Source organism: Lissotriton vulgaris, chromosome 2_2, assembly GCF_964263255.1.
Source record: "Lissotriton vulgaris chromosome 2_2, aLisVul1.2, whole genome shotgun sequence".
NCBI classification, from domain to species: domain Eukaryota; kingdom Metazoa; phylum Chordata; class Amphibia; order Caudata; family Salamandridae; genus Lissotriton; species Lissotriton vulgaris.
The window spans coordinates 195,006,099-195,027,426 of NC_141688.1; the positions used below are offsets into that span (position 1 = coordinate 195,006,099).

General features: G+C 47.0%; 1 protein-coding gene across 1 annotated transcript in view; it reads left to right on the forward strand.

Moving 5' to 3' along the window:
- The window catches only part of TPCN2 (two pore segment channel 2), a 236,195-nt gene that overhangs the window by 112,195 nt on the left and 102,672 nt on the right, over positions 1–21,328 (forward strand). Inside the window, exon 6 of the mRNA XM_086959528.1 lies at positions 9,994–10,100. Coding sequence (XP_086815654.1) covers positions 9,994–10,100 — 107 coding nt within the window. The remainder of the gene's footprint in view (positions 1–9,993; positions 10,101–21,328) is intronic.

Sequence of the window (21,328 nt, forward strand, 5' to 3'; positions counted from 1 at the left end):
CACCAAGGACGCATTCAAAAACGCCACCCGCATACATCACCAACTAATCCGAAAGGCCAAGAAAACAGCATTCAAGGATCGACTAGATAACAACGCCCACAACAGCAAGGAACTTTTCAACATCGTCAAGGAATTTACCAATCCCTCTGCCAACTCCAACGACATCACCCCCTCTCAAGCCCTCTGCGACTCCCTAGCTTCATTCTTCCACAACAAAATTGCAGACATCCACAACAGCTTCGACAACCAACCCGGAGACCAACCCACCCAACCATATGCTGAACATTCACCCCCCTTGAACACCCTTAACGACTGGAACCCAATCTCCACTGAGGACACCATCCGCCTGATGAACTCCATCCACTCAGGATCCCCCACAGACCCATGTCCTCACCACATCTTCAACATAGCAGACTCAGTCATAGCACCGCACCTCCGAGACATCATCAACTGCTCCTTCAACTCCGCCACCTTCCCGGAAAGCTGGAAACACGCCAAACTCAGCGCCCTTCTGAAAAAACCCACAGCGGACCCCACCGAACTCAAAAATGACCGCCCCATCTCGCTCCTTCCATTCCCGACCAAAGTCATCGAGAAAGCTGTCAACAACCAGCTCGCCGCTTTCCTCGAAGCCAACAAATCCCTCGACTCCTCACAATCTGGCTTCCGAGCAAAACACAGCACTGAGACCGCCCTCATCGCAGCAACAGACGACATTCGAACTCTACTGGACAATGGAGACACAGTCGCCCTCATCCTCCTCGACCTCTCTGCAGCCTTCGACACAGTCTGCCACAGCACCCTTTTACAACGCCTCAGAAACACCGGAATACAAGGAAAAGCACTTGAATGGATCACCTCGTTCCTCACTGGAAGAACCCAGAGAGTCCGCCTTCCACCATTCAAGTCCGAGGCCACTGAAGTCATCTGTGGCGTACCACAAGGATCCTCACTCAGTCCCACCCTCTTCAACGTATACATGAGCCCCCTCGCGGCCATCGCCCGCCAACACAACCTCAACATCATCTCCTACGCGGATGACACTTAACTGATCCTTTCACTCACCAATGACCCTAGCACCGCCAAAACTAACCTACACGAAGGAATGAAAGAAGTTGCCGAATGGATGAAACACAGCCGTATGAAACTGAACTCAGATAAAACAGAAGTCCTCATCTTAGGTACATCCCCCTCTGCTTGGGACGACTCTTGGTGGCCGGAAGCCCTTGGAAAAGCACCCATCCCGACAGACCACGCACGGAACCTGGGCGTTATCCTGGATTCTTCACTTTCAATGAACAGATAAGTCAGCGCCGTCGCCTCATCCTGCTTCAATATTCTTCGCATGCTCAAAAAAACATTTCGCTGGATCCCTACCGAAACCAGGAATGTAGTCACCCACGCTCTGGTCACGAGCCGACTGGACTACGGAAACACCCTCTACGCAGGTACTACCGCTAAACTCCAGAAAAAACTCCAACGAATCCAAAACGCCTCAGCCAGGATCATATTAGACATCCCGCGTAACGAACACATCTCTGGTCACTTGAAAAACCTCCACTGGCTACCCGTCAATAAGAGGATTACTTTCCGTCTCCTAACCCACGCACACAAAGCACTCTACGAAATCGGACCAGAATGCCTCAACTCACGACTGTCCTTCTACACCCCCTCCCGCCAACTACGATCTTCCAGCCAAGCCCTCGCCACTGTACCTCGCATCAACAAGACCACCATGGGAGGTAGATCCTTCTCATACCTGGCAGCTAAAACATGGAACTCACTTCCCACTTACCTTCGCCTTACCCAGAACCACCTAGCATTCAGAAAGCAACTTAAAACGTGGATATTTGACAAGTAATCCTCCTCCCCTCCCTAAGCGCCTTGAGACCCTCTGGGTATGTAGTGCGCTATATAAATTTTATGACTTGACTTGACTGGTATAGCGGCCAAAGTGCGGTCAATACAATTGATAAACGGGGAAAATAAAAGAGGGGCTAACACGCATCCCTGGCGGATGCCCCTTGAAACTTTAAAAAACGGTGTACATTCGCCTAGGGTACCATATCGGACTTTACAAGAAAGTTTCTCGTAGAGCCTTGCCAAAAAGTGAACTATTTCTTTCGGTGCCCCTGACTCCAGTAAAACCTGCCAAAGAATACCGTGATCAACTAAATCAAACGCGCTGCTCAAGTCAGCAAAACATAAGAAAAGGTTGCCCTTTATAGCTACTGTGTATTTGTTAATTAAAAGATCCAAATTTACACATTGCTCAAGTGTGTCCATGCCTTTCCTAAAACCATATTGCACTTTAGTTAAAATGTTCATATCTTCAGCCCAAGTTTCTAGTCTTTTGAGCAGAATTCTGCTCATGACCTTTACTGAGGCGTCCAATAAAGAAATGGGTCGATAATTGGAGGCCTCGGATTTGCTACCTTTTTTAAATAAGGGGATGATAACCGATTGGCCCCAGGAAGGGGGAATATTACCTTCAGCTACACAGTTGAAAGTCCTCACCAGAATGGGGGCCCACAGGTTAGGTTCAGCTTTTAATAAATCAATAGGGACCCCATCGGGGCCCGGGGCCTTCCCCCCCCTTACTGTTAGCAAGTCCTTCATGTCCCTCTTCCAGGGTTATCCCCAAGGGTATAGGTGTCCATGTGGACGATTCAGCGGGAGGTAAGGTTAATGGTATCCCTTCTGGATTAAAGATATTGGTAAAGTGGATAATCCACTCCTCGCATGCAACATGAGAAGTAATTTCCGGAATGCCTTCAGTATTTAAAAATGGGCTATTGACTATTTCCCAGTAGAGTTTGCTATTTTTAGTCTCAACTGCTTCATTCAGCCTGTCCCATGCTTCTCTCTGTAAGACCTTTTTCCTATTAAAAATAGCCATTTTGTAGTTGGCCCTTGTTTGTTTAATTCTGTTGCTATCTCAGGGTTTAGACCCTAAGGCAAGCTTCAATTCCCGTAAGGCTACTGTACAGGAATTGTCAAACCATCCCAGTTTTACAGTTTTATTAGTTGATGATTTCCTGCTGAAAATACCCTCAATAACAATATTGATATTGATAAATTGTAATAACAAGAGATCAGGATTAATAACATCTTTTAAGCAATAACTGATCTCAGCTTTACAGCTAACTATGACCTCCCTTTGTTTGGCCGCAGAATTGGCCCCTGTCCATTTGATCCTCGGGCCATTTGGTCTGCTTGGAACTATATCAGTGGTACAGGTTTCTCCAGTCCCTAGTTGGCACCCCTTCCGGGAAGGGTGACACAAATGCTATTGTGGTCACTAAGACTTTCTTCTCTGACATGCAGGTTTAAGTAGTCACCGTTGCTAGAGAACAGGATGTGATCAATAAATGTCCCAGCTTCTCTCCCTGTGAAAGTGGGGCAGATGGCATATAGATTGTTTTTGTTACAGTTTAACAGGTATAGATCAAGTTTAAATAACAGTTTATTTAAAATGGAGCCATAGTGGCAATGTGGAAAATGGGGAAAATCCTCGCTCTTGCCCACACCCCCACTAAGGTTATCCAGCTCCATTCCAAAACCACATGGATTCCCTTTTGATAGGTGGCATGGCTGCAGGTTAAAATCCCCAGCCCATAGGATGTCCGTCCTCTTATTTGAAATGCCCAGGACCTTTGCAATTTCTTTTTCCAAAGGGAACAAAATATTTCCTCTGGTGACATCAAAGATGTTATTATAAAAATTAACAAGGACCAGATAGTTTCCCTTACCACATTCAATCCTCAATACCTGGCTATGAACTCCCACAGTCGTACTGCTTCTAACTTTGTAATTACTGAATCTATTGGATAGGAGTATCAAAAGGCCCCCCTTAGCCCTGCCTGAGCTGGCTTTAGTGGCATTGAGACAATAAGAAGAATAGCCTTCTATGTTTATATGCTCCTGGCTCCAGGTCTCTTGGAGGAGGACTATATCAAATCCTTCTCCTATAAACCTGGGCCAAAAAGGGGTGTTTAATTTCCCTGCAATTCCTGCAATATTCCAGGAGATCAGGGTAAGATCGGCAGACTTAGTTGCCTGGACTATTATCCTGGGGTGCCCAATTACTGACCTCCTAGTGGGGGACTGAGTATTGGTGGAAAGGTAACTGGGAGGGAGGGATTGGATGGAGGTACCTTCCGATGCAGAGACCTTCTGTGAAACCGCATGTCCGCTAAGAGATGCGGGTGCCGCAGTAGGGACTGCTTGTGTACTGGCAAGGACCGATTGCACACTTAAGCCAGATCCTGACTGCCTATTGTCTGGCTGATTTGATGGTGGTGGGACATAATGTCAGTCAACCATCTCCAGACAGTCAAATCTGTTGGTTGTCTGAATACCTTGCCACCCGCTGTCTACAAAATGACTTTTGTTGGGATACCAACGGCGAGGTACCCATTCCCTGCCCCTGTTCTGTTGGGTTCGCCATGGGTCTCCATAATTCCATGGATGTTCTTGGGTCATGGCCCAGTTTTGCGGTGGAATTGGGTAGTGATAGTTAAATGTGGGGGGGTAGAAAAAGCAGAGTCGATGCGTGTCGATGGCCCCTTTCTTCTCCAGATCTGGCCATGAACAAATATGGTTCACAGTAGATGCATCCTCGCATGTAACGATGACGCAATCCCCCTGAATACACTTGGGGCTCTTCCCCACCCATGGTACCCTACGTACAGATGATATTCTGCTGGTGTTGGGAGGCTTCAGTGGCCTTTTAATACTGAGCCACTGGAGGATTTTATTCCGGAGGGACCAGTGAGGTTCATCTGTTCCTGCTGTGAGTTCAGGTACTCCTGTTAAGATTACGGTAAATGGAGATGCCTCGGGAGCCAGATGAACTGGATGTTTAGATCTGGGCCCCCTCTTACCTTCATGGGAATGAGTTTTAGGGGGAACCAGAGGTTTACTGTTCGATTGCTGTGAGGACGCATTGGTCGTAATATGATTGGCGTCAGTTGGCGTAACTAGAGGGGTATGAGCAGAGGGGATTTGCTGACTGGATGAAGATGTCTGGGGTAAGGATTTGACTTTGGGCTTGGATTTTGTGCAATTTACACAAGTATTTAGAGCAGGTGATTTGGGAGTTGTGGACTTGTTTGTTTTGGGTTGTACGTTAAACGTAACAGACGGTCTATCGGTGTTAGCTGGGGGAACCCCCGGACAGACCGCTGAGGATACCCCCCCAGGTTTGACAATTCCTGCCCTGGGCTGGCTGGGTGTTTTAACAAGAAGTATGGCAAGCTGTTTTTCGATTGCCATAATACTCCGTTCCAGCGGCTGGAGGTGATGTTTAAGTAGGTCCCTAAATCTTTCAAAAAGCTGGGAAAAATCACAATCCGTCTCACAAGGACCACTCTCCTGAACGTTAGCTAAAGTGGGACAATATAAGTTAGGTAAAACAGATGATACAGAATTGGTACTGGAGGTAACATTCGTAGTTGAAGCTATTGTTGAACCTTTCTTTTTCTTGGTTTCAGAGTGTTGATTGACGTTAGTCCCTTTATTTGTCGGTACTGGCTGCTTGGGTACGGCACCTTCTCTCGCCCCCTTGAGCCGAGTTACTTGTGCAGAATCTTCAGCCATAATCTGCTCAAGGTCCGGGGTGATCTAAAGGTTCCCTGTCGTATCCAGTTCCAGTGACAGGTTCGTGGCCGACAAATCAACACCATTAGGGATAGAGTGTACTTGTGCTGCTGCCGTTCCAGACTGAATTAAAATCGGAATAGGAGCAGCTGTTGGGAGCGGGGTTAGAGCTGCTGCTATAAGGCCCAATGAAGATCTCCTAGCGATCGCAAGGTCCTGGGATACCCTGCGTTCTAAGAGGGAAATATTTTGGTTAATAGCCTCAGTAGTGGTGGATATAAACTTATCAATAGGACCTGTAATCAGTGCAGTTCTGAGGGCAGTCTTACTTCTAGATCCCCTTGTCGTAGACATTATAGTAGGGTTACAGACTTCAGGGGCTAATTCCAAAGATCATAATGGCAAAGGAGAATACCTTTAACTGGAGAATAGCACGTCTGGCAGATAAAAACCAAGGGAGTAGGCCCAGCCCAGCCTGGATCAGTCTGGAACGGGCTGAAACGGGCCCGCCCTTGGCCAGGGCTTCGCCCGGCGTCCCGCGAGGGAGGGTGAGCGCGACTTTTATGCGCCTCCTGGCGCTTCTTGATGGTGGTGCTGTCACAGGGCCTGTTGGGGGATGTAGTTCCCCGGCCCCCGCTCTCCACTCTGCGGCCGTCTCCCAAAACCAGCGGGAGGCGGGAGCGGTCCTGTGGTGATCCGGCTGGTACAGACGTTTGGCAAAAGTAAGCTTGGGCAGCCAAGCTGCATACAGGATTTCTCGCTTCACAAAGGTTTCCCCGGGGCAAAGTCAAGGTAAGCTCAATCATGGCAGCTTGTACTGCTTAATGAGATTTGTGCATTGGGAAGAGGAATTTGCTGAATACTCTTCTGAAAGACATGAAGGTAAGACTTGCTTTAATCTGGGTCGGTAGCTTGTTCCATGGTTCGGGCAGCTATGTTATAGACTGATTTGAGTGTGACTTGAAAGGTTGCGACTGGCTGTTCAGAGAGGTCTGAATGATTTTTAGAGATCTATCATGTTTCTAAGTTATGATTGGTGGACGTGGCTGCCCTGCAATTTTAGGTTAGGCGAAGTATTATCAACTTGATATTGACGCTCTCACTTTGAAGTCGCAGAAAGAAGAGTAAACACCAAGCTTCCTCAAAAGCCTGAGATGACATTTATTTTTTATTTTATTTTATTTACTGAGTTTTATATAGCCCAGGCTGGACCCGGAGGTATCAGAGCGCTTTACATCGGGAACAACAGAAGTAACTACAATAATCATTTAGACATTTTACACAAAAATTTCGAAGTGAATGCCAAATCATCGGCGGCAGAGAGGGAGAACGGGGGATAAGAATAAGACTAGAAGGATAGGTGGGGGAGGGAACCTGAGGTGGGAGGGGGTAAATGTAGAACAGGAAAAAAGAGAAAGACGTTCAACTCAAGAGAAAAGAAAAACATAGCAAAAAACATAAGGTCCGGGTACAGTAATTTAGAGACAGAGTTGCAAGACGTTAACAAGGATAGTGGGAAAATTCAAAGGGGGGGAGAGAAGGTAGAAGGGAACAAAAGTGGTGTTATGAAAGCAGGTGCGGGGATAGGAGGGAGGAGGGGTAAGGCAGATCAGAAGGAAGGGGAAATACGTCTGAGGAGCGTCGGGGTGAGAACGGAGGGAAGGGGGGGTGGGGGGCGGGACATAAGTACAGCAAGATGGTGGGTCCAGGTCCGGGAGATATACGATGGTCAGCTACACATTGGCTGGCGGGCCAAAAGTCAGAGGGACAAAAGTCCACGATGCTAACCGGGGAGTAAGAATTAAGTGCATAAGAGAAAGAAGTCAATGGAGGGTACGCAGTTCCAGAGTCAAAGGCAAGAGGCAGGGAGAAGAGACGTGCAGAGGCTCCGGACCTCAGGGGCATCAGTGGTGATAATCTGGGCTTCACTCCAGCATCCCCCATACCTGAAAAGGACTCTCAGGTCACAGAAGACGGGATCACAGCGGAGTACCTCTGATTAGACGGCCAGCGAGGCAGCAGCCAGAACTGGGCGAGCAAGTTGTCTCCAGGTCAGCAGACTGCATGCGCGAAAGCAGGTATATCGGAGAAAACCGCGCCGTGGCACTCACCTTCGCCCCAGATAACACTGAAGGTGATAAAGTATTGGGGCAAGCAGGTAATTGCGACCCAGTGGGTAGAGGGACGGTACGGAAGAGTGGAATCGTGTCCCTGTTCAGTCCGCCTCCATCTGGAACCTTCCAGTGATGTAAGAGCTGCGCCGAGAAAAATAGGGGTATATATTTCCCCACTGACTCCTATTAAAACAGTTAATTTTAGGCGGGAGAGAGCATAAATAAAGCCACGGTTTGCTTTGAAACTCGGGAATTTCCTGTCTGACTCGGGTCTGTTGAACGGTGCTGCTTTTGCAAGATAAGGGTGCATGGGTAGGAAGTGAATTGCCCAGAATCACAGTTTAGTGTAGAGGGAAGCCGAGATTACATCTCTTCTCACGTAGCTCAGAGTATGTATCGAATCGACTCTAAGTGCATCTGGAATCCATGGCACGATCCCACAGCCCCAGATTTGGGATCACGCGGCACGTACATTAAATGTGAGCAGTAAACCGGATCGGCTTCCTGGAGTTGTTTACCTAGACGAGTGTATGCGACAAGCACAGTAAATGCACAAGCGGGTATTGTAATAGCTGGTTGCTTGTTAATGTTATCAGCACGGGCACGGGGCTGGGCAGTGAACAGAAGGGATACTGGGGTGTATTCACTTTTAGGTTGGTTGGAGGCTGTGGAGACGGTCTGTCGGAGACATGGAGAGGTTTGTAAATTGGGGGTTTGAGCCAGTAGCCTTCATTTTGGAAAGATTTCTGTTCATGTTCCAGCTCCTGAAGGTGCTTCACGGATTGGACTGGTTGGTGGAGGCGAGCCTGTCGGCAGTGGAAGCGGGAGATTTTGGTTCAAATATATTTGTTCACACTTGACTACGCAGCACCGTGTGACCCTGAGCAATCACTAGCGCTGTGTGACCCTGAGCAGTCACTAGCGCTGTGTGACCCTGAGCAGTCACTAGCGCTGTGTGACCCTGAGCAGTCACTACCACCGTGTGACCCTGAGCAGTCACTAGCACCGTGTGACCCTGAGCAAGCACTGTGTGACCCTGAGCAGCCACTAGCACCGTGTGACCCTGAGCAATCACTTTATCTTTGTCTCACAAACAAATCTGTCACTCTAGAGATTTGAGAACAATGCACAACCAGGCATAAAGCACTACATTGTCCCTTTACAGTCACAATGTACGTCTATTCGTTTCCGTACACCAGTGCTGGTGTTAACAGTAATCTGAAGTGTATCTGTAATGGCTGCCAGGCTCTGGATATGGATATCTATCTATCTGTCTGTCTGTCTGTCTGTCTGTCTGTCTGTCTGGGATGAGTCGTCTGCACTTAGTCATTGCACAGAGCTGGGTGTGTCTTAATGCTGGTAGGATGGGGCGGACTCCGTTACTGGTGACTAAGGATACCTTGATTCTTGGAATGCACTGTATTCCCTGGGAAGAGTATCCCTAGACCCTGCCTGCACTGCACGAGAAGAGAGTTCCAGGCTCTTAAAACAAGACGGAGGGCATTGCTGTGGGGAGGGGGGAGGAGAAATGCGACACGGCCGCAGCAGGGGGCGGAGCGAGGAGAGCGGCGATGAGGGTGTGAAGCAGCAGGTGCCTTTGAAGTGAAGCTAAGCTTCACTTCAAAGGTGTGGGAGGAGTGCGGCTGAGGCAGAGCGCACGCTGGGGGAAGCTTGTGGGGCGGAGCGGGAAGAGCTGCTGGGGAACAGATGGCGATTTGATGATGTGCACGCGCATTTTAGGTCAATGCGCAAGCGCATTGACCTAAAAGCGCACGGGCACAGCATCAAATCGCCAGTCTAGTTAAACCTTGTTTAAGCGCCTATAGTCTCGCTCCACTCAATGTGCATGCGCATTGAGAGGCTAGACCTAAATAGGCCAGGGTCTTCTGCACCCCGGCTTGTTCAGGGGTTTGATTCATGAGATGTCTCGGATTTAGCCTGGCCCAGAGTGGTGCTATGACACACATCCCTTCACACTGGTGACCTGTCTGGGACTTCTCTCTCTCGTGCATACCAATGGAAAGAGCCTCAACTCTTAGCTCGTGAAGGGAGCCCTCTCTATTTTACATTATGTCTCTAAAAAGGTTCAAATTCTCTCCCCTTCTGGTGTCGCCTTTAATAACCGGACTCTAAAAGTCAAGTGTACATTTTGTTGAATGTTTTTCAAAAGCCATCAGCACCACTGCTTTTTCCCCCTTTACATGTGCTGCTTCTGTTTGTTTTTATTTGTTGTGCCTTCTAGTGCTGTTCATGATTGGTCTTCTTTCCATCTCTGCAGGGTGTCCGGGTGAGGCGGATCATTCGACCTTTCTTTCTTCTGCAGAACTCTTCTTTGATGAAAAAGACACTGAAGTGCATCAGGAGGACACTACCTGAAATGGCAAGGTAGGTCAGTTTCCTCAGGTGACCCCTGTACCAGGAGGGGGCTTGACTACGGTTGGGACATTGAACAGCACACATGCAGCTTGGGGCTCGCATTCTATAAATTGTACCATAATGTGCGTTGTATGCTCTTGAGGGCATCTGCTCCCCCTTATTGGTTCTGCAGTCATATCACATACCTGGAGTTTGACAAGAGTAGCTGGTGTTTCTGCAATTAGTGTTTTTTTTATTTGACAGCACTACTCTTGTTTCTGTGGCTTGGCCTCCCTGCTTTCCAGGTGGTGTACATCCTCCATTTCATAGAAGGCAAAAACTCACTTTGCCAGCAATGTAGGAATACTATTACGCAACCTCGAGGTAGAAAGGATTGGACATAAAGTTTGTGGAATGCAAATCAAATCATGAGTTGTACAAGCTATACCAAAATCTAGACTCATTTTCTTTCGGTAGTAAATATTTTCTTTAAAGTAATGAGTGGTTTTCCGGCTGTACTCTTTGTCCCGCATCTAGGGTTGCCCCCCTGCCCGCTCTTTTTTCTAGCCTGACTCTGGCTTAGTTTAGCTGCTCAACTGCCTATATCTGGTCCATGAGATCAAATTGACCCTCTCTAGTGCCCCATACCCAGAGCTCGTAGTCCTCACCTCCCCTCCCCCCACAGCCAGCCACTGTCTCACGATGCTCGTGGGGTAGCACGTGATTGCACCCAATGACTGCGCAATTCAAACATCAGGAATCCCAAGTTTTTTTCCCTTTAGAGCAGGAGTTTTCTAACCGGGGGCGGTCCCTCCTAGGCTGTACTCAAGTGATCCCAGCGGGGGCGGGGTTCACGCTCTGGTCAAAAGCAGCGTTATGCTGATAACTGTTCTTTGTTTTCAGCGTAAAAAAAGACAGTAAGCCACTTTGTATCTGGCCATCCCTAACCTCCTTTGAAGCAGTACTATTAATGGTATCTTCCTCCCAGACACTTCAGGTCAGCTGGGCTGCGCTTGGTCAAAGTTCCTCGTATAAAGAAGGCATGGTGGGGAGGCAGGAGCTTTGTTTTGGGGGCAACGAAGGCCTGGAATGCCTTGCCCCTCGCCTTGAGGACCATGACGGACCTGATGGCCTTCAGGAGAGGCATTAAAACCTGGCTGTTCTCACACTAACGTGATCCTGGCCTGATCCTTTAGGAGGATTCATCTAGCGCCAGGACACCTTCGGGTAACAGCGCGCTGTATAAATGCAAAAAATAAATTAAATAAATAAATATCCTGGGTGGGAGAAGGTGTCATAAGGGACGGGACTCCAAATATTGTGCAAAGTTCCTCTCCCATTCCTAGCAATCACACTGTGGATACTTTTATATGCTAGTGAGGCCTGCCTGACCAGAATAGTATGTTTGGCGATCATGCATTTGATTGTGTTTTTAAAACGGTAACATAACTGCATGTTTTAAACAGGTCTAGACATATTTAAACATTGTCAGTTTAATAGAATATTCGTGAAATCTTATGACGGGGGAGTCCCACATATTTAGATTTTGTTACAGCGGCGTGGTGTTAAAAAGACCACTGCTTCAGAGAGAAAATATTGTAGTTAACCCCTTCCATGCTGATGACGGAACGGTTCCGTCATCAGCATCGGTTGAGCTGTGCTGATGACGGAACTGTTCCGTCATGACTCCGCCCGCGCAAGGCGGAGTCAGCACAGGCGGGGAATACGTCCCGCACGCAAGGGGTTAAAGATCTAAGGTTTTAGAGGCTTTTGCTTAACAAGAAGTGCAGGCTAAGACGTGAGAGATGCAATAATTAACACAAAAAAAACAACCTACAGATTGTATTAAGATGACTTAAATAACTTAAAGGAACTACGATTAACTGGCTCGGTGTTAATGAGGTTGTGGGAATAGGTTTTAGTTTATATATGTGAATTTAGGCAAGGGAAATCTTGGTGTGGAAAGTATGCGGAAGTATTTACGCACTGAGTCCATCTATCTTCATGTTAACAGGTACAGGTTCACCCTTATGTTGGATTTGGAGTCAGACTATTTACTTTACAACAGTTACTCTGGACAGAAGAAGTAAAATGAACTTACTCTAGACAAGACCTACCAATCCGTCTTGCCTTTGAAACCTATTGACTTTATCACTTGTTTTTAGCCATAGTGTCCAGCGTCCCCGATGCTTTGCAGTATGGCTAAATAAGAAAGAAAAAAGTATGACGTGGTCAGTTACTAAATTTTGTAGGCGCACACACCAAGCATGCATGCTGCTACAAAATGATGCCGCCACATCATGTTTTGGTTTGCCAATCCGAGTTGGGCCAGAAAATAAAAATATGTGCAGAATCATTTTTTGGAAGTGTAACTGGGGGAGAGCAACACTCGGTGTTTGGGGAGGTTGCAGTTGTGGTGGATACCACCTGGAGGGCAGGGGTGGAGAGTACAGTCCTTTACCAATGCTGTGGCAGTGCCAAAATGCAATGGCGCTTCATATATTCTATTTGCTATGTATTGATTTAGATTTTCTATGCCTTTGGCCTCTTGGTCAATGTTATCTATTGGTGCCGCTCTCTGGTGGTTCCCATTTTGTATAGGTGCCAGTCACTATTTATTTGAGAGTTCTTTTTTCCTGCACGGGATTAGGCTTCCTGCAAGGGATGCATATACGGGCACTCTGGGTTCAATCCTGGTACGGTTCCATCCTTGTTCCCTAGTAATCAGAGTGCAACTTTAATGATGGAAAAGAGGGAAACTGATGGCGATTCTTCGTGGTATTTCCAGTTTGTTGAGTTAAATGTAGGGAAACACAGGATTGTCTAGCGAGACACATACAGGGCAGGATGGCACCGCTTTTTCCAGCTACATAGAGTACTACTGCCCAACAGAGCAGTGGTGGCTGGTGACTGGCATAAGTGGTAGGGCAGATAAATCAATCTTTTTGACCCACTGACTGACACTGAGACATTGAGGATGCCTTTAGGGTCAGAGCCAATGGTCTCCATCTTGGCTCGTAATGAACAATATTTATAACGGACCACAACTGAGCGCTCTGGAGATGAGGCCGAAAGCAGAGCGTTTCTCACAGTTCCTTTCAGTGGGTCATAAAAGTAAAAATCAAATACTAAACCCACTGGCTTGCTTCCTCTGGTCCTCCTTGGTGAACCACTCCAGACGCTGCTCTCATACTGCTGATAATGTAAAGCTGCATGGGTGAAGTGCTGGGTTGGGCTGGGTTGGCTCGATGCTACTTCAGGCACTGGGGACCTGTACCTGTTTTCCACCCACCTGTCTAAGACCACTCAGTTTCGAGAGAGCTTAAAAGTGCACATGAGTCTGGCCGTCTCAAGACAGCTGGCCAAAGTAACATGCGCACATTAAACTGGAGTGGGCACCACTCCTCCCCTGTTGCCAATTGGCAGCAATGGCCCCTTCCCACCATGAAGCTCGGAATCGGTTGAGAACTGTGAAAAAGAAAAGGGTTATTCATTGTTTTTCAACTTCGTAGCATTTTGATTGGGGGGGTGACGCTCCTCTGCTCCAATGGAGGAGTCACGATTGCAACAGAGTACATCAGGAGCCATATTATTGAAAGGGTGCACTGTCCCTATTTGCACTATGGCGCTTATTTAAACTGGTGCGCTTGGTGCACCCTATTACAATGAAAGCCCTTCTCCTAGGGCAGCTGCAGACTCGCTCTGCCCCCAAGGCAGCGAATAAAATAATATAGAGTGGCTGCTTCAAAGCCTCTGTGTGCAAATGGCAACCCACCTGCACTTGGAGGAGGAATTGGAGATCACCTGGCAGGCAGATGCAGAGAGTGACTGCACTCGCCTGTAAGAGCATGTCTGAGGGGTCCATGGGACCGCTTTTCCATGGACCCCTCAGACATGCTCTTACAGTTATTAAGTGCACTGATAATGCACCACCTTTTGGTAGCGCACTCTGAGTGCACCGTCTAAGTGCCTGTTTGCCTCTACCTTTGCGGGGTGAAGAGGCAAAGAGATTTCCTCATTTGCTTGGGGTCGTGTCCTCATGCAAATGAGGAAACACCCTTTCATGACAGCGTTGGCACACCAACGCTTTCAGTATTACAGAAGGGGATGCAGAAGCATGTATAGTTGGACAGCAGTAGTACAAAGTTGTCATCACCATTTGTACCTTAATGATTTTATTTTCTTGCTCCGAAAAGCTACCCTCACCGTACATTTGTGCAGATTGACTAGGAGTTCGCAAAGCACTGGTTCACCCTGACCGGTTGAACCTTAAGGAGCAAAAATGGGAGTTTATCCAGAAATCTTTCCTAACAGTGTTACATGTGTCTCTTATCCTCCAAGTCTGATAAATTCTGTAGTTTTGCGGTAGTTGATATTTGCACTTCCAATAATCAGCAGCATGATCTAAAAATAGCTATTGAAGCAGGGGAATTGTTATCGCTCATTAGTAATAATGTTACTCGTATGGATTGCTCCCTGAGAAAGTATCAAGCTGGAAGAAAGTTAGTTATTTAATTCTGAAGCAGCACGGTACACAAATGTGTTCTCGTGTGAGCCACAACTGAAAGGATACAATTCTGTTCAATACAAATATGTTCTTTTAGTTTCTGTTGTATTTTAGCAACTAGTTGCCATCTCCACTGGATCTAGATTATGTATTCCAGTGGCAGGGAGCAGGCGTCTGCTGTAGAGAGAGGACAGGACAGGGGTTGTTCTGTATTTAATTCATCTATGTCGTGGCGTTTCAACAGTTTCCTCCTCCTGGACCTCTGATTTTATTTTAATAATTTTAATAGGGTGGGGTGGGGGGGGGGTTGTGGTAAATTAATTTTACCTAATCATTTTTCCATATAATTATCAATACAAGACAGCTCATTTAAATGAGAGGCAGAGTCCGTGCAATCTGAGTCATACGGGCTTTAATTGAATAATCCTAGAGGATGGGACATCATGTTCCGTCACCTCTAAGGTTCAGGAAGGGACATTCAACTTTTTATTAACAGTACACATTATATATAGTAAAACGGTACAATGGAAACCAATACAGTAGGCGTAACAGGTAAAAAGAGATGATAAGAACACATGTGCGTAACAGGAGGCGTGTAAGAAGGCGTACACATGGGCGTGCACTTGATATGTCAGAGAATCGTCACATGAAACGTCACAAGTGGGTGGAAGCATGGAGAAAGTTGCAGAATCAGCAGAAACCTATAGCCTATATGCGCGCGCAGCTAGCATGACGTGAAGCTGGGGAGAACTGGGGACTTTGACTTTTGCACGAGTTGAGGAGACTAATGTCTCGGGTGTCAAAACGACCTGTACCTATAGCATATCTGATATCGTATGTTTTGAGGATGTAGTGTCTGGAGTAAAAGGTCTCTCGGGCAGGGGCCGTTCAACACTGAATGCGAGCGCGTGCATGCGGATCTTCATGGAGAGTGCGGGGGCCATGGGCCTACCATGGTAACGGGAGCAGTAAATTACTTGCATGGAGACAGGAAGGCAGGGCCCTTTGCTCTGCAGCCGGGAATATGTTTACCTATTTCACTAGACTGGAATGTGTTTTCGAGGAGGCTGGACAGATAACTTGTAGGTAAAACATCATCTTGGCAAGCGAACCAGGCCGAGCCGGGCACCGCTCGTCTGAGGCAGGAAGTAAGGCAGAGGTCAGGGATGCATACCTAACGGCAGCATTCAGAGGGAGAAAAGAACTCGGAGCCTCGTTTAAGGGCCTAACACGACTAGGCCAGGAAAACGTGGACGAAAACGTGAAAGTGCACCATGTAAAGACGTTGGCATCATAGGCCTAGAAGCCTAATTAACAGGATATTTATGCATGGCTGGATAGCTGACATGTTAACGTTGGACGCAAATGTATTTACGTCCCTCTAGCATGTACGGAACAGAAGTTACACAACATACAAGGAACATGGGTGCATGGATAGGGTGCGAGTTGGGGGACATTTTGGCTACCTGAAAATTTCTATTACCTCATTCCCTCCTTGGCCCCTACTTCACCCTTCAAGATATATCTATATTCATAAGACCATCTATCTGTTCATACAACATCATTTGTTCATCTTTTATCATTCGGGAACGGGAACTTGGACCTGGAATACAGGCTGTGGCGCACAAGCCGCAAATCGCTGGCCCACATTGCAGACAGAGACAACAACTAAATACTATGACCAATATTATACCTAGGGATGATAGCAATTTCCATCCCCAAGCGGATATCACACTCCAGAGCCAACCGGACCAAGTCCAGGAGCCTGGATTCTGTTGAATCAGGTGAGCTGTTTCGTGGAGCCTAGTAATAGCCTTATACACGGATGGCGCGTTATTTGGAATAAACACGCAACAACTGGATCCGATGACTCTACAAGCCCCGCCCCTATCTGCCAGGATGACGTCAAGGACAAGGCGATTTTGAAGAACAACAATTCTCATAGCAGATTGCTCTTCGGTCAAGTTACCTAAAGCAAAAGTAGTTTCGTTCACTACCACTTCAGGTGTTCTCGTTAACCTGCGTATTGTCTTACTGTTCTGGACAGGACCTATGAACCAGAAATATCCTTTAACATAATCCCATGTAGAACCAGAATCATCAATAACAGGAGGTAGGTCTCTTCTATGTCTAATATTCACAAGACGTGAATTCCTATGATAATCAGGCGGAGCTAGAAAAACAGGTGGCAGGAGGAACGCAATATAACACGTCCCATCCCAATCAGGGGGCAGATGAACATAGGCTGTATGTCCACAAATAAAATAAGAATGGCGTGAGGCTTTGAAAGTAGACTTTCCTTTATCACTGAATACGACCACAGTATTACAATCACTGTGTCCTAGATGTACTGAACCATTCTTTCTAACACATAATTCACCTTTTACTGGCAAAACTGAAATAGACGGCAAGTCCGAATTAGTCTCAGACTGCACATTCAGGATCATGAGGTTCAGTGTAAAATTACCTAATCCATACACTTCATTTTCTAGATCGGTCCCTGTACTTTGGGGGAAGACCTTCTTGGTCTGGGAAACATATTCTATTCATGACTGTATTCAGGTTCCCCCATATCCAATTACCTTGGGAAACCTTGGACTTACTATCTAGGGAAGACATTAAAGTAAACCATGCACCACACGAACCATTATGTGTGAACGATAAGGAAAGAGGGGCAGAGCTCCCTTATACTCCTGGTAGGGAGGGAGTCGGCCACATACCCAGCAATTGGTGGCATTGCTGGTCTGGTGAGAATGATGTAACATACGGATGAATGTATTGTTGCACATGGCTAACCGATAGGACAGTTCGTGCGGAGGCAGGTCGCTGAAAGTGTGCTCTGCGGAATCATTAGAAGAAGCATGTACATGTGAATTTAAAGGAAAGAAATCATGTAATCAGAAGCTTGCACATATTATCAAAATGCTCAGAAGAAACATGAGAATTAACGTTATCACACAACGGCTGTGCAAGTTTTTACAGTATTGTTCTCTCTTTTTGATACGCCTACCTCTCTGACTACTGGGGTCTATCTTATTCATGTCAGAAACCTGCCTAACCGCTTCACCCAAGGGGGACTTAAACAATTAAACGCTGTCTGACTTACTAGACCTTAGCTTTAGACGGTACTCCTCTTGGGGAGTTTTCTCTATCAGGGGAAGTTTAGAGTCAATGTCCGGGAGGGGGCAGTCCTTAATCACAGTATCTGGACACAGTCCATAAATCTTCTTTATGTGGCTGGAATGCAACCACCCCTTCCTGCCTTCCAGCTTGACCGCGGTCCTCGTCGTCATCAAAACCAACTTAGGCTGTTTCCACCTCGGCTCCAGCTGACTTTTCCTGTTGAAGTTCCTCACGAGGACGTGCTCGCCGGGGACAACGTCATGCGGTTTCACTTGGGTGTTGTCTGGGAAGGCAGCCGCGACCTGTGAACGACAAGATTGTAGTGCAGACATCAAGGAGGCCAAGTAATCTGTCAGCATAACACTGTCAACATCTGTGATTTTTTTTGGCATAGGCGTACCCCACATATTGGGAGGCCGCCCAAAAACTACTTCATAAGATGACAATCCTGTTCTAGAATGGGCTACCATACGCTTATAGAAGAGTGCAACTGGCAATGCTATGATCCAATCTACACCTTTTTCTGCACATATTTTGGCTAAGCGTGTTTTCAGGGTCTGGTTGTGTCTTTCGACCAAACCAGCTGCTTCGAGATGTCGTACACAGTGGAACTTCCACTGGTAACCTAACAGGAGCGATACCTGTTTCATGAGCTCGGACGAGAATGGCTGTCCATTATCTGAGTAAACGACACGGGGCAAGCCGTATCGCGGGAAAAATTCACGAACCAACTGCTTAGCAGTGGTCGCGGCAGTGTAATCTGGGACTGGATATGCTTCTGTCCATCTGGAAAGGGCACATACAACTACAAGGACATATTTAAATCCTCTACATCGGTCCATCTGGATATAATCCATCTGAAGGACTTCAAAAGGATGATCGGGAGGGTGGAAACCACCTTGTTCCACGGGAACATCTTTGCCTGGATTGAACTGACAACAGATCATGCAGGTACGCACTTTCTGTTTTGCTGCTGCTCGTAAATGTTTATTGAACCAGAGGTTTTGAATGCTGTCTAACATGGCTTTTTCTCCTAAGTGTGCAGGACTATGTGCTGTGTTAATGATAACTTGAACCATAGAGTCGGGGAGGAACCATGTGGCTCTTCCCTTTGTCATCCATCCCTGATCTGTGTGGATCCCTAATACCTGACTATGTACATAGGGACCATCTTGATCTACAGGAACCTCAATAAGAGGCAAGCCAACCTCCCTCTCTAGGCTGTTTCATGTGTACTGCTGGTAATCGGGGTAATCTGACTGTGCATACTGGTACATTTGTTGCGTGACATGTTGAGTGGCAGCAATAGGCTGTGGTTGAGGTTGGGGTTGGGGTACAGCTACTGTCTGTTGAGCTTGCTGTGGTGGCTGTTGTGTATTCTGTGGGATATGCTGTGGGACGTGTTCTGTTCTAGGCGGACGTGGTCTTTCTTTCGTTTTGCCTGAAGCAATATTGTGTTTCAAAACCAAACATTCATTAATATAGTGACCTGGCTGTTTGCAATAATTGCAATTCCCTTTAACGGGAGCTGCAGACTGACCTGGAGGTGCTGTACCCTTTCTTTGACCGTCTGCTGGAACAGTCTGGGCTACTAGTACTTTTATTTTCGTGTCTTTCATACGTCTCTGTTCATGTTCATGTTCCTCTCTAATTCGGTTCTGGTGGTACTGTAACATTTGCAACATTTGGGAAGGTGTATTTGCTTGCCATGTGCTCTCGACTTTCAGGACTCTATTCTTGACTTGGGGTAAGGAATTCTCAACTAATTTGGTCACAAAAAGATGTGGATATGATTCACTACTTGTTTTCAGGCCACTGTTAATAACGAAACATTTCTCAAATCTGGAATAAAAATCACTAGTGTCTTCGTCCTGTTTCTGTTTGCAGGCTGAGATTGCATCCCAGTCTTCCTTTTTAGTTGTCAATAATCTCGGCAAAACCTGTACTAATAATCCTGGTAATGCTTTAGTTTTGTCCCCAAGACCTAAACCTGGGGTACGTCTTGTTTCTTCGTCTTCTAATTCAGTCCAGTTAATCTTTTTATCTCCCACCTCCCATTCTTTTTCTTTGAGTTTCTCGTAGATACCTGCCGGTAACAGTACTTTTAACATTTTCATAATATCGGGATATGTGTAATCTCCCATGAGTAACATGTCTTTTAATTCACGGTGAAACCCTGCTGGATCTTTATCATTACATAGCTCCTGCTTCACAGGAGCTATGTAATAACATCTCAGATTTCTTCTATAAAAAAATAGATGACATCTATGTGGCTCTTCAATCACAGAGGGACACTCTTAGTGAAGAAGACCTCTCCCGAGTTAAACATCTGGAATCCTGGGATGCGACTTCTCCCCAAGTCTTGAACCAATTTCCCTTGCTCTCATTGGAGGGTCTCAACCTCCTGTTAGACAAAACAAAATCTGCTTCTCCTTTGGACCCGGTTCCATTGAGAATACTAAAGGACTGTAGGGACATTATTCTTCCTCCAATGTTGGAAATTATGAATGGAGCTCTGGAGCAAGGTATCTTCCCGGTGGCATGGAAGAGGGCCATTGTAAAACCTCTCCTTAAAAAGCCCACCCTTGACCCTGGTCTACTGAAGAACTTTAGGCCTATATCCCTTTTGCCGGCCCCTGCTAAGATGTTGGAGGCCCATCTGAATTGTCATCTTTCCAACTTCCTGGACGTATCAGGATTCTTGGATGGGTCCCAACATGGCTTTAGAAAGCTACATAGCACTGAGTCTGCTCTGACGAAGGTCGCAGATAACATCCGTCGGAAAGTCGATCTGGGACAGACTACCGTACTAGTTCTGCTGGATCTTACAGCAGCATTTGATACCCTGTCTCCCGGTACTTTAACATCTAGGTTAAGGGAGGCAGGGGTAGCAGGACCGGCCCTGAGTCTCCTGAACTCCTTTCTACATCAGCGAGAGCAACGAGTGATGCTTGGGGATCACCTCTCCCCTGTCAAGTCGTTGCAATGTGGGGTGCCACAGGGGTCGGCACTGAGTCCGACCCTGTTCAACATCTATGTGGCCCCCCTTGCAAGACTTGTAAGATCTCAGGGGATGGAGGTAGTGTCGTATGCCGACGATACGCAGATTATGGTGTCCCTGACTCACTCCGTGAATGTCACCGCGTCCAACTTCAAGTCCTGTATGCAACTTGTTGCAGACTGGATGATTTTCAACTCATTAAAGTTGAACGGTGACAAAACGGAGGTCCTGGTCTTCGGCAAAGACCAGGATATGTGGTCAGGTGAGTGGTGGCCCTCATCTTTAGGCATCTGCCCCACACCAACACAATCTGCTAGGAACCTAGGCGTCATGTTTGACACCCAGCTCTCCATGGAACTGCAGGTGAATAGGACAGTGGCCACCTGTTGGGGTGTCATCAGGATTCTGAAAAGAATCACGTATTATCTTTCCCCACAGGCACGAAAACAGGTTGTGATCGCCCTTGTTGGCTCAAGGCTGGATTACTGCAACTCACTCTATGCCGGGGCCAACAAGGGCCTTCTTCAACGCCTGCAGGTTGTTCAAAATGCCGCGGCGCGCTTCGTTCTGGCCCTGCCGTGGATGTCCTCTGCGACCTCGGCAAGGAAGAGTCTCCATTGGTTGCCC